General features: G+C 34.7%; 1 protein-coding gene across 42 annotated transcripts in view; it reads right to left on the reverse strand.

Moving 5' to 3' along the window:
- Positions 1 to 15,280, reverse strand: part of LOC117421848 (neurexin-3) — a 295,839-nt gene that overhangs the window by 73,753 nt on the left and 206,806 nt on the right. For all 42 annotated transcript variants that reach the window (XM_058987789.1, XM_058987774.1, XM_058987795.1 and 39 more), the window contains one exon: positions 3,273 to 3,454. In XM_058987789.1, the coding sequence (XP_058843772.1) occupies positions 3,273 to 3,454 (182 nt within the window). The remainder of the gene's footprint in view (positions 1 to 3,272; positions 3,455 to 15,280) is intronic.

Here is a 15,280-nt window from a genome sequence, read left to right on the forward strand (position 1 = left end):
TAGGAAATTCTGAATTATTTATACGCTGACCATGTTATTCCATAAATATCTTTACACAGATCATTTTAAGTGGCCCAAACTAGCATTGTCAGCTGGTCAATTCATACTGCTGGGCAACTGATACATCTATAGGAATGTAATGTTTAATCCCCTGATATCAAGCCAAGCTTTAAAGTGTTGATTATTTCCTAATGGTACGAGACACTAGGTACAAAGTTAATGGACAGTAAAAGTTGATCAATATTGGTGCTACATTACTTTTCTATTGATTTGTTGCATGTTTTAGGCTTGTTAAGGACAAAACATTTCCTCTTTTTAGGCAAAAAGCAGCTGAACAATTAGAAGTTAATGAAATGCAAAATATCCAAGATGTACTGTAAACACGCTATCCAAAGAATTGGGAATATAATCAGGATGACTGTTAAGACACCTATGATGTGTAAATTTAAATGACCCACAAAAGGTGGATGTTACCAAGGGCTCACTTGGGCTGCAATAATCTGTCACATTGGAAGTGGCGTTCAGCTAAAATGAGCTAATTTCTTTCAAGGGCACTATTTAAGGTTTTCAGTAATACAATCCTTAATTTAACATTTATATTTTCTAAGGATTTAAGGTGCTATAAATATTTTACTGTAAGAAGTTTACATTGTTATATATATATATATAGATAATGTATAGCCCTCAGCCAAAGGAAACTATACAGTATTGTCATGAAGGGACACAAGTTGTCCACAAAGCACAGAATATCCAGTATCCAGTCCATATATGTTTTATTGAACAGCTTCAGAAAGATGAGGAAAACAGTTTCTTCGTGATGACAAGGTGAGCACGTCAGTCTAGGTCAGAGAGATTTCTTTGAGAACATATACCGTAGCTATGAGAGATTGAAAATATATGTACTGCTGCTATCAATACAGAATGTTGTTAAGGACTTCAGGGCTATAGTGCAATTATATGCCATATATATATATATTCTTTAAACACACCTATAGCTGGTGTGAAATGCTACCCCACATGTTTCAAACATACAGTGTCTATTTTGATTTTGTCTTTAGGCTAGTATGAACAACTTGGTTAGAAAACTATGAAAGCATAAAAGGAAAGCTCCTGTATTAACCAGTAACATGCCCTTAGGTCTTAAACTCCTTTTTTCCAAAGTGCAACGTGCCTTAAGACAGTCAGCAGTTGATCAAGAGCTCAAATATGCCCTTGATCTTTTTACTGACATACTGTACACTAGACTTCTTAGAACTACATAATAAAAGGAGAAGTTCTGTTTCACCCCATACAATATCTAAGCTCTACATGCCCAACCCCACAAGCCAGCAACCACTGTACCAAAAGTATACTTGTAATTACACATTTCTAACATACATTGGTAATAGTAATCTAAATTACATGTAGCGTTGTTACAATAAAATGATACAGCAATATTAAAATGCAGCCATGCTTTTTATCTTGCAGGAACAAATTATAATGTATTTTCCAGTGCTTTGCAGATTTCACAAGGCAGGGAATATTTTTAATTGCCAACCAATAAGGGACAACACAACAGAGATAAGGCTGTATGTAATGGTGTCTGCATTGCGAGATACCATTGTCGTAAAGGTGATAGCACTGTGTTTTCACCAAGGTGTTTCATTCGCCTTGACACTATCTCCCATTTATGAAAAGCAAGATCAGTTTTTAATATCTGTAGAAAAATGTATGGGCGGCAATCCTTGCTTTAGGGAGTGATAATCAGACTCTAACAGGAGTCATATTTTATGGGCAGTTCAGTTATAGGCTCTCTTTGCATTGCATCCATTTGCAACACAAAATTAAAATGTGTCTGTATCCTCTTATGGCTCAACAAAACCTATTCTGGGGAAAAAGGAAAGCTCAGGCCAATGTATTAGGGGCTACAACAGGGAAATCACAAACCCAGCTGTTCATTCTACTCTGTACAGCCAGAATTATTTCTTCTTTTATATTCTAACACTAAGAAGCAAGTTAGAGAATTTGCCTAATTTGCTAGTCTACTGATTGACATTGACATGAAGGTCAGTACATCACAAACCTTCAGGTTCTACAAACAGTAGTATAATCTTAATTAGTGCAATACAAGCACAGTATAAGGGCACTACCAATACTAGTGGGTGTTTTAAGATGTAAAAGAAGCAATTTCCTCTGTGATCATTTGTAATCTTGTGTAATCTAACACTAAACAGAATGGAAACATGTAATATAAAATGTCTACTTTATCATCATCCTATTATCATGTTGTTAAAAGCTGCTCCTTTAGATTTTAGAAGACATTTATTTCTGGTGACACATCTCCCCTCAAGCTTTAGGTTGGAGGATGCACTGCAGGTTGCATGTCTTTAACCTTAAAGAAAAGGCTTGATGAGGCACAGTTTAAGATCCTAGAAGGAGGTGATTGGAAAAGAGCATTTCGACCACAGGAGGCCTGTGTACAGTACAGCCAACTTGTTTGGGCCAGACTCACACTGACAAGTCTGCCACTGAACTAGGCACTCGCTGCATCTCAACATTTCCTGTTTATAATGTTCTTCAGCCTGAAACAACACAGAGCAGCCAGTATTGTTGGAAGCTCTGCGAGTTTAATATATGCAGTTTTATTACAGTACTTTGTGGATTAATATGTGAGTATACCATTTTAAGTCTTTTTTAAAGGATCACATATGAGCAATTGTGATCTAGTACTGTGCATCTGAGAGAAGAAGAAAATAGGAACTACAGATCACTGTTTCATATAATAAGACTGAAGATAACATATTGTACAATAATTGTTTTATCCAATGTGTTCTTCAGTTATTTCTATGGCATCTGCTACCAGGGAGGATATATATATATATATATATTGTTGACTGATACTGATCTGTCAAAGAGTTCATATATGTAGATAATCATTCCCAGCTCAACACAGGGTCACTTTGTCTGTGATTCCAGGAATGGATGTTTGGCAGGATTATTTGGCCTACAACTGTAATTAAAACCTGGTGAGCTTCGAAGATAAGATCACAATTGGGTAAATAAAGTAGAGGCTGTAGCCATCTGTGCAATGACCCTGATGTTAAACTCTGAATTCATGACTGCAGCAAAAATAGAGCAGATTTTCACACATTTGAGATGTTAATATCTGATTTGTTTCATGTTCCAGGCAATGTATTTGGGCTAGCACATTAGGGGTAGCTACAGGCAATAAATAGCATGGAAACAACCAGGAGACATATGTAGCTGTGAAGAAGGCCTCAAGATGTACTTACAATATGTAGCTGAAGAAAATCCCCAAGGCCCGCAGCGCTGTCAATCCGTACCAGGATCCCATCCTTCAGGGATGTGCTGAAGCCAACTGCAAGGCGGTCAGTGCGAGTACTTGGTCTGTCATTGGCTGGCCATGTGTATCTTATGAGCCCTCCCCCTTTGCCAAAGATGTACGTAGCCCCAGCTGCAACAGAAAAGAGAAACAGATTTTTAGAAATGTAACCTACTTCTCCTCACATCAATAAAAAGCAGATGAATATTACATTTCCAAGCCAACAGGGGAAAACATAAAAGCATGTATTTGACATTTATATTACATTATACATTTAATATGTAGACTTTTACATCTGGAAGCCTGGGTGTGAATTTGGAAAAAAATGTTTGTTGGTCTCAAACTGAGGAATATTGTCAAGGCTGGGGTTGGCAGAGCTATGAGCTCACTGAGGGAAAGCTCTCTCCACTGTCACAATACGTCCCTTTTCTAAACCACTAAATTCCCAAACACCAAAATAAACTTAAATGAATTAATTTAGTTTAGCTTATATTGACTAAGGTACTGTAATATCTAAGTCTGCAAAATCTAAAGTAGTATTTTGTATGTCACTTGGACATTGATATTGAGAAATGAACACATATACTGTATGTATAAGCCACGTAAGAACCTGCAATGAAACATATGAATCCAGTTAAATTTATTTTTCTCAGCAGCAGGAAGTGTTATTTTCTGAATACCAAAATTCTTATGAGAGAGGGATATTTGTCTATAAATCAGTATAACATTTTAAAAAATGTGTTCAAAAAGGCATCTGCTTCAAATTGAATGCTAGCAGATGTATTTTTTTTAACAACAGCTTTTAAATTAATATAACGGTATATCAAACCATTCAACACTTTATATCTACAGGATATGCAATTAGGAAGTTATAAAAATATGGTTATTAATTATATATCTTGAAAAAAAAATATTGTGTGATGTATGGTAAAGACAATATTCAGGAGGAATTTTAAAGTAATCTGGAGACCAACCTTAAACACTGTTGTTTGTTGCAGTACTTGCATTATTAATGCTAAATGTTTCTTACTAAAGAGTATTTACTGTTTACGACTCACCCTTCTACATGGTCTAAATGCTAGTTCTCTGTAAGAATATTAGAAGGTTCCCTGTATTCTGTATGTACTACGCCAACACTAATCAGTTTAAAACGATTCCAAAAGCTGGCATGGAATTCCATTTAAAGCTGAATAAACATTATTATTTTGAAATGTACAAACAAACATCACTATTGTATTACCCATAGTATACAATGATTACTTGCAAGAAATTATCAAACATTTTCGCAAGGTTGTAAAGGCTCAGGTTAGCTACCTGTCAAACATTAAACTAGCACACCAATCAACCTTCTACCTTCACACTTCAATCTGAGATTGTGAATGTCAAGCTGGCTTGTCTTAATTAGAATTCAACGACAGCTGGCTTTATTGCTTTTTTGACTCCCATGTGAAAAGAAGCATCTGGCCTTCAGACTCACTGCTCCAAACCAGTTAGCATGTGTGCACCAATAGATCGTCCTCCATCTTTAAAACCACACACAAACGTGAAGGGGACATACCTCCCAATGTACCTTACAAAGGTGTGGTTACTTCATTTTGGAACAATGTTGCCAAGATTAGACAGAAAACAGCACTTGTTTTAAGCTTTCAGAACAGAAATGCTGGCAAAGCTTTAGGTGGAGGAGAGGTGGTAATGAAATCTAATACAGGATTACAAGAAAGTGGTGTATGTCCAACAGAGGCCCCACTGTTCAACTAATATATATATATATATATATATATATATATATATATATATATATATATATATATATATATATATAAGTACTACTCTTAATAATGTATTATCACTACAATAACCTAATGAAAAGAAGTAAGTACATTATTAAATGTCTGAGTTGCTATACCCTGCTTAGTCTTTTTATCAATGTGCTCTTATTCTGTACAGTTTGCCCAGGTTCCAGTGAACTGCAAGGTTGTGTTGAGAGGTGTACGCGCCAAAGCCTGGCCTTCTGCTGAGTTTAAAAGCCAGAGGCTGTTCTGCAGGAGGATAATTATCAAATGCAATAGATTCTGTGTATTTATGATAACAAGGTTTTAATCATGTGTATTCTAAAATGATTTGGTAGGGATGCTGTTGATATTTTTGTATTACTGACTCCAAGATTAAAGCATTAAACTAAATGAGCCTTTACACACTGTTCACATGTTTAATATTAAATCAGGCTTAAGGGTTCAAACTGTAAGATACATGTCTTAATCACATTTTGGTTTGAAAAGGCTAAGGTAGGCAGGTTTAGCACAGTATTGCCTTTCAGTCATCTTAAGCCATTGACTTTTAGCCCCTAGCCATTCTAGCCTGTAGTCAAGATATGTCAGATTTCCTTTTGACGGCAAGGTTGTAGTCAAAAAGACCTCAGGCTAATATTTGGTAATTGAAAACCCAACTTCTAATGAACCATATCACTCATGACTCTATTAGACTATTCAATAAGAAATAGAATACAACCTATAGGTATTATGTTATTGGTACTGTAGTTGGACAGCTTTATTATTATTATTATTATTATTATTATTATTATTATTATTATTATTATTATTATTATTATTATCATCATTAATATTATTATTATTATTAGTAGTATTATTATTATAAACGCATACACATATATACTCATTGGTATAATAAGGAAAGTTTGCAACAGCTTTTATGTATCTTGGAAACAACACTGTATAGAGTTATGCCTTTAAATGTTGTAGTGTTTAGCCCACAGTAAAACCCACCTTCCATTAAGCTGCAACCTTATCAATACTGTGTGTATTAAAAGGCCTTTAAAATAACTTTACTTGCCTGCAGTGTTATATGTGACTTCATTATGCCTTAGTCTAAGTTAAGGTGTTCAATAAATCATTGGGAATTATTAGCTGGCTAACAGCATAAGAATGTTAACCTTAATGCAAACAATGTATGTATACTCCCACTCAGAAATGCATGTACAGCAGCCGTAAGTGCCAGGCAATTATTATTATTATTATTTATTATTTTTTATTTCTTAGCAGACGCCCTTATCCAGAGCGACTTACAATTGTTACAAGATTTCACATTATACAGATATCACATTATTTTTACATACAATTATCCATTTATACAGTTGGCTTTTTACTGGAGCAATCTAGGTAAAGTACCTTGCTCAAGGGTACAGCAGCAGTGTCCCCCACTGGGGATTGAACCCACAACCCTCCGGTCAAAAGTCCAGAGCCCTAACCACTACTCCACACTGCTTGCCTATTTAAATGACTTCTATAGTATTTTTTGGGGGGATACTATGCTTTTGACTTGTCTATTTGCATTATTTAATTCAATCTGTCATTAGTTTCTGTTGTTTACTCCTGTAAACCAGAGACCACATTCAAATGAAAAAAGAACCATTCAGATTTTTATTTTATATATATACAGTGTTGCAGGTTTAAAAATGCTTTAAATTTGTCATTTTTCTTTAGAAGTGCTAATAGTGGGTTGTAGTGTCTAATGCAGCTGAACAGGTGGGCCTCAGGTAAAAAAAGGTTTGGGAACCCCTGATGTAGGGTAATGATAAACAAGGGGTATTTTAATGTACAATTATTACAAAGAGCTACTACCACTGGTCCAATTATTCACCAATTATACCAATCAGAAGTATGTTGGTTACTCATCAGATTAACATACTAAGACAGAGTTATTCGTATTAATTTATTGTAATTTTCAAACTGAAAGCAATGTAAACTTGCAGTTGTATTGTGCATTTGCCATGGTGCATTTATCAAGTTTCCATACTGTCCTTATTGTAAGCTCTAAGCAGTTAAGATCTCCCAGCGGGGACCTTCAATATCGTGGTATTCTAAAAGGGTAGTCAAGAGGATTGAAATATATCTGCCAAGCAATTGGATTGCAGCTCTTTAGATATGCTGTGATTAAACTGGGATTTTGCAATGTGCAGTCTGTCTGCTTATGAAGCAGAAACAACATTCCGCAACCCGCTATTATTTTTTAAAGCTGTTTTCCATATGAAATGTTCATCGGTGTTGTATTCTGAAAAATATTAAATACAAATGGACTGAAAAACAGCCAACAAAGGTTAACTGACATAATCTCAGAGTTAAAATCTTAGTATAGCTGATAGCTCTTAAGTTGTATCTTATATTTTTCTCCTCTGTCCATCAGTTTCAGCTTAATTTACAAAACCATTCCCTTTGTAAAACACTTGCCTCTGCCCTAAGCACTCTGTTAAAATCAAGTCTCCCAGCTTGCTTCCCATACCCTGCTATGACCGCTGATGTGATAAACACTACATGACATTAATGATATAGGAATATTCACTTGGGTAACATCAGTTGATTTATATGTTGGTGACAACTAGAGTAAATGTGGGGCACAACAGACATCACAACACTGATTCAATTCTGATTGCATTGGTTTCTTTTCAGCTAAATAAATATAGTAATATTAAAAACTTCACTTATGTATTAAAAAAATCCCAAACCTTAAATCTACCAAAGACCATATGCCTGAAGCACTTAAAAAAAAAAAAAAAAATGATATTGCTAAATACATATTCCAATATAGTAATCTGTATTTTGTTTACTGCCAGGGTGATTAGTAATTTTTATATTAAATACTAGATACAAAATGATGATCACATCATCACTAGCTTCAAACAAATTTAAATATTAATTATTGCCAACCTTCCTTTTTGTAAACCTGGACACCACAAAAAAAACGTCACTCGTTTCAATAGTTTTTTTTCCCTCCACCAAAATAAATCTGGCTGTTCTACTATTATATCACAGGTTTTCAGTGTGCAGCAGTGGATGTTACACTTACATGGTATCTCACACCTCCACCATAATAAATATGTTTAACAACCGACAAATTGAACTTCAGGTCATCATTTCCTATGCCTACCAAAATGACCTTCAAAATAGGCTTCAGCAGATCAGCAGCTAACACTGTATCATGCACCAACCATTGTAACAAATACATATGATTTTCAATATAACAAAACAAAAGAATGGCAAAAAGAATAATACAGGCTTACCTACGTCATGCTTTTGGGCAGCATTACCAAGTAGCATTCCTATTGCAACTAGGATCAGCTGTTTAAGAATGTTCATGATGTGTTCTTGCTTTTTTATGACATATTCTGTATGACTAATGTTAAAGAATAAGAATGCTATTGATGCTTGGTATTCTTGGTGGCAGACACACATTCGACTGAATTTACAACCAAACCCGAGGATAGAGAACCAAAGAAAGCACCTCTGCCCTCAGGATTTACAGCACAGCAAATTGTTTTAATAATTAGGCTATTTTGCCTTACCACTGTGAAACGTGAAATTCTAAATATTTACATAAACACAATACCTATGACCCAAGATGGTGGTCCTAGAATCTTTTTGTCCATATAACAATATATATTATGATTATTATTATTATTTATTTATTTATTTTTCAACTTATTTTCTTAAATGCACTGATTATGTGTTTTTCATACAAAAATGTCACACATGCATTGCATTGTTCAAAGCCAAAGTGACATCACTTTAAAAGCAACTATGTTTAGCTCCCTTTTCACCCTGTTTCTCATATTGGAAAGACAGGCATGTGAGAAAGAAACCCTTTGATAATCCTTCATGGATTAACGAGGGGACTGAAATCAAGTTTAAAATGTCACTTTCCCAAGCCTTTTATATCTGAGCCAACGGTTTATAAAATGAGAACCTTATTGATTTAAACTAAATCAGCATACTCTCTGCTAAAATAAAAGTGACAGAGCATGGGAAACACAAAGTGTACAAACTGACTGCTGTGGCATTTGCCATGCCTAACCCCTGGCCCAATGTGAAATAAAATATTACTACTAATAATAATAATGATGTCTTGGTGTACTGCATGTAATACAGTCAACCTTCGTTAACTCGACTGGTGGATAACTCGACACCTTCGCTTAAGTCGACAGACAGCCTTGGCCCTGGATTTTTGCCATATATAATATATGCATCCTGCCTCTTAATTTGACACCACGCTTTATCGTAACTCAACACTTATTACCGGTACCGAAGGGATACAAACTATTAAAGATAAGTGGATAATTTGACACTGTCGTTTCACGTGACTGATCTCTTGACACTGTCGTTTCACGTGACTGATCTCTTGACACTGTCGTTTCACGTGACTGATCTCTTGACACTGTCGTTTCACGTGACTGATCTCTTGACACTGTCGTTTCACGTGACTGATCTCTTGACACTGTCGTTTCACGTGACTGATCTCTTGACACTGTCGTTTCACGTGACTGATCTCTTGACACTGTCGTTTCACGTGACTGATCTCTTGACACTGTCGTTTCACGTGACTGCCCTCTGACTGGAGACGGAGCATTCATTCATTCATTCATTCATTCATTCATTCATTCATTCATTCACAACTACCAAGTGCAGCTGGTTACAGTATCAGTTCACAATGCGTGAGAAGCAAAAAATGTGTTCTCGTTCAACTGGCTTTAACGCTCAGGTTATTTGGGATAACAAGTTTGTCAGCAGAACTTTCAAAGTGCGAGTTTTTGCATGCGAAACAATCGACACTGCTTGATTTCTGAGTGAAACTACGTTGTTTATTATTGGTTTTGTTCACTGAGTTAATTCTGTATAATGTACATTTGTTAACTTTGACTGTAGTTACATTTATGAATGTGTCATGCAAGGGTTGTCAGGAATGTCAAATTTAATTACTGCCTGGAAAATTGCCTCCCAGGCCCTCGTGTCATAACAAACTAAAACACTGGTAACAGGGACAAAAAGAAAAAGAATACACAGATTCTTACAGCTTATTGGATTTCACACGGAATGACAAAAAATGCACTGCACCTTTAACACATGAAACGTAGCAGTAGAAAATAAATATCAATGATATACATATATATTTCCATCAAAACCCAATGCTTTGTCTTCCATTGTCCTCAGGTGGCATAGATGGAATTAAGCCAACAGTAGGTATGCAGATTGATATGCTAGTTACTGTCAGCTTTGAAGAACTGCAGTTTAAGCCCAAGGAAGACTTAAAGACTGCCAGAGGCACCAAATGATGTTCTGGGACCACCACACTGGGTCACACAGGCCTCTGTAGCTAAAGCCTATAGATTTGTATAACATTAATACAGACATCATACACTGTACCATTAATTTGTTAAGATATCACTAGACATACATATTTACTGGGGCAAATAACATCATCTTTCAAATTGTTATAATTAGTTTTACCATTGGTTCAGTGTGAAAGCTTTTTTAATATTTGGATAAATCAGCTGTCAATCAGAGAAGCTCAGCAAATTGACTTTGAAACCAAGTCACTCTCTACTTTTACTATTACCAGTGCACCTTTAAAGCATCAGATGCTTCAAACAGCCTACGTAGGCACGATTCATGTTGTTCCCCACTCACAGTGCTCACACAATGGATGCTTTCAAAGCTTTCAAAATCATTAAAAGTTAAGTTGGACTGAGTCAGTTATCCAACTGTCAGACGTCTGCGCATTCCAGCTGAAATAAATACTTTCTATTTAGATAAAAGCAGGAGCAGCTTCATAACTAGAAGCTCTAATCCTCTGGGGATTACCACACCAGAAGCTGTGCAACATTTCAAGCGTTAGGAGTCATGTGAACGTGAGCTATAGATATTTGTTAAATCCTGAAGAATGCTTTATTAACTGCTCACAACAGAGAGGAAAGATGATATATGGGTAACACTTTAGTGTCGGTATCCCTTGATTATAAACAATAGCAAAATAACAATGGCAAAAGTGTACAATAATAGTACAATAATATAATTGTTCATTGAAATACTACAACTTCTACAACTACGACTATGACTACTATAAATAATATCTGATACTACCACTGCAGTTTGGGGGTAATTAATAGATAAGAAGTTCAATGTGATCTCTAAAGCACTGACTGACAAGGTTAGAACTCTAGATGACGCAAGGCATTTTCTGAAGAGCTGTCAAAAGAAAATTATTTTTAAACTACAGTAGAAGTCAATATGTGAACTTGCTAAAATGTTCGAGAGGGAGAAAATCTGAAATCAAAATTGCTATTTTCTGGTAACCAAAAAAAAAAAAAAAAAAAAAAGAAACGACATGTAAAATGACAAATAAACTGGAATAGATTATAAATAGAGATATAAGCTTGCAATGTTGAGCTTTTCCCCAAAAGATAATACTGCTGTCTAAGATAAACTAAATTAAATTATATGGAAACCGAAACACCGACTACTGCTTGTCAGTATATGATGACATAATAATTACTTTCAAAGACAATAATTTATGTCAGAATCAAAATAGGATCCGACTGGGGTTGTCAAGGATTGTGTCTTGTCACAGAAATAAAAACACTGTAGGCCTAAAGTGATCGAAACTATTCTGTAAATGCAATTTTAGCTACAGTATGTCACGATTAACCTCACAGACTTCTGTACCAAAGGTGTATTCCCAATGCTACAGCAGGAATGTAGCAAGCATATTCAAAACCTTGCTATCGGCAGTGGCGTTAGGGTCTCCAGGAGTAAATTGCAGCAAATGTAGTCAACTCATATTGACTTGTATTCATGTTCTTCAGTATTTGTCATGCTGTATGTTTGTCACTTGGTAATACATTGCATTTATAATAACTCCTTCTCATAAGAAAGATATACAAATGGCACAGCAATCAGAATAATGATTTTGAAAATAAAGGCAAAATTAATAGTGGTTGAACAACCACCAGAAAATAAAAATGTGAATGACATTCAGATAATGCTATTTAATTAAAATAATAATAATCCTACCATTTTAGTACAATTACCCTAAATGTTCAGTGAGCATTCATTTATTTCCCTAACACGGATAGGCACATTATGTTGATATTTTATAAATCAGGTACATACGACTTACAAATCTATCTAGGCTGTCTTAGCAATTGTTCAAAGAGAAAGCTAAATTAACAGAAGACTGTATTGTGTATGCAATACACATAAAAGGCTTCTGTATACTACTATCTTTGTTTTGTATGACTTCTATGTGACAAGGACAAAACAAGAAGGAAATCCAAATATAAAAAGGTTAGTTTTAAAGGTAAATACATTGAAGCTATACTTTTATATTCTCAGAAAAGACTGAGGTGTGAAGCCTGTTTCACATTTCAGTGCTTTACTGACTGACTAAATTTAATAACAACATATAGAGGAAGAAATCATATTTATGTCCATCTACATAAATATCTAAAGGAATTGTTGCCCCTTCATTGTTTGTAACCACACTTCCTAATATATTGGATGCAATTTGTACAATTCAGGAATATACTTTGTATTCTATTTTGAAATTATGATAAATGGTCTCTGACACTAAGCATTACAATTGCTTCATGTTTCCTTGCAGTATTTCCCTATTCCAGATACAGGCCCACTGCTTGCTAAATGAGAGCTGGCTTCATTAATGAGCTACTCCATAACCTGTGTTGATGGCCTGACATCTGTTTTAATTTGTGTCAAAGATTTCTAGGGACATTTTCATCTCCTCTGTAAATCTCCCCTCAATTCTACCCAAAGATGTAAAGATATTTCAATGCTGTACCTGAACTGCTTCCCAGAAGCAGTATGAGGAATGTGACTTTGTTTTTGTTTTTTTTTACCCGAGGAGGGATTATATCAGAGCCCAGCATGTATTAGAATGTATATTAAATCTCTTACTCATTTAAAACCACAAAAGAAAAATGTTTCCACAGCACAGAAATAAAAGATCAACACAGATAAGTATGGTAACCTGTAAAAGTGAAACGTGTATAGACAATTAAACTTGACCCACACATGAAGGTGCACTGATTTGATGATGTTCATTTAAAAAGAGTACGAGGGAGTGTGGGTAGAACTTCATTTAAACAAACATTTTTAATGGACAAACACAAATCAAATAGTTTTTGAAAAAGAAAACATCAAGGGCTAAGCAAGTGAGATGGTTTGTAATTAATTTATATATATATATATATATATATATATATATATATATATATATATATATATATATATATATATATATATATATATATATGTGTGTGTGTGTAGATATATATATATATATATATATATATATATATATATATATATATATATATATATTCTTACCTATGCTTATAAGTTTGCACAGACAGGCCCAGTTTGTTTTGTAATCCTTGATTCAAGTCATTTTGATAATCCACTTATAGTAATAACAGTTTGAATATCTTTAGAATGGACACATGTATTATTAGAAAATGTTCCCTGAAGTATCAAGAAGTAGGGAGGATAGGTGTCATACTGTAGAGTATTGTATTGGTATTGGTAATGTATTGGTAATCTTATGAAAGAAAATGGGTTGGTAATGTTAAAACAGTTTGCTGAAGGTGACTTTGGCATACGTAGTTGCTATGACAATGACTCAGTTGGCCTTAGTTGTAGAGCGATAAAGCATGAGCAAGAATGTATGTGAAAGGAGGAAATATGCTGAACAATGAACCACTGTAAAAGAGAGTAGTTAGGGGTTGGTTGCACTTGAATGGAGTAACAGCTGAATAACTAATTTCTGTTGATAATTAGTAACATAACAGAAACACATTGTAGTCACTTATGGTCTGAGCTTACTAGTGTATCAGTCTGAGGCTGAGGCCAGGGGTGAGATAATTGCCTATCTCTGTTCATACTAGTGGCATGTATTGTATTTAAACAATAACATTCAATGTAGAATGCAATGTGGGTATTTGGAACAAATAAGTGGTAGGTAAACATTGTTAAAATGTGAAACATGGGCTGGTCTGGTCTCATCCTTATAGCATAACAAAGTATTTAATTCCATATCATTATCTTCCATTCATAAACCTTACAATACTTCAGATACAAATGTCTTATATCCCAAGTAAATATTGTAAAATGATTTTTTTTTTCCCTAATGGGAAAGCCATTCATTGGATTCTGCACACAATAATGATTTCATTATTGTGATTTAAAAATAAGCTGCAAGCCATTAAAACTGAACATCTTCCTGAACGCCATTCATTTAATTACCTCATCTATTTCTATTGGGAAATGTTGTCATGAGTTGCTGTAAGGTGAAGCAAGTGGATTGAGGTAAGGAGAAAATGGTAAAAAAAAAAAAAAACTGAATAGAAAAACCTGCCTGATCATCACAAAATCAGCATTATCTCACTGTCCAAAGGGAAGTCCTTCTCAAGCCTGTATGCTTGAACAGGCCCATATTTACATAATACTTCTGTAATGACATGTACTTTTGCTGTTTTATGGTATAATGTATAATAACTAAACAGATTAATGTATCACTGTTTTGGATATTCTGAAAGCTGATATGTGAAGATGTTTTACTACCATATTTACATGATTTAAAAACAAAATCTGGTTAATTACAGCGCCGTACTGTAACTACTGTACAATGTGCTGATTTTGTCTCTGGCAGCTTTCGATATTTGAGGAAATGTTTACTTAGAAAGGGGAAACTTAAGCATTCTCAAGATTGAGGCATTTTTAAGTCTTTCAGGATCAAATGTTTAAATGATTATTGGGGCAGCTTGTACATATGGGTATCTGGACCTCATAAAGTGGTTACTACAGTATAGTTGGAAATAATTAAAGTCATGCTAAATGTTACTTGTTTGCTATGGTCTTTGATCCATTATTGACTGTTTAACTTTTAGTTGATGAAAGTACTATAATTGTTGCAGTCATCTAACCAGGGCTAGGTAAATTAATGCCTTTGAGTATACAAATAAATATATTTCATGCTAAAAAAATCCTGCTGTCAGGAATATTTGAAGGTACAAGCAGATGCCTCATTTCATACAAGTTTACAGACACTGTTTGTTATCAACCCCTTTATCCAGTTATGGTAAGTACAACTTGTCAG

Source organism: Acipenser ruthenus, chromosome 15 (assembly GCF_902713425.1).
Source record: "Acipenser ruthenus chromosome 15, fAciRut3.2 maternal haplotype, whole genome shotgun sequence".
Taxonomy (NCBI): Eukaryota; Metazoa; Chordata; class Actinopteri; order Acipenseriformes; family Acipenseridae; genus Acipenser; species Acipenser ruthenus.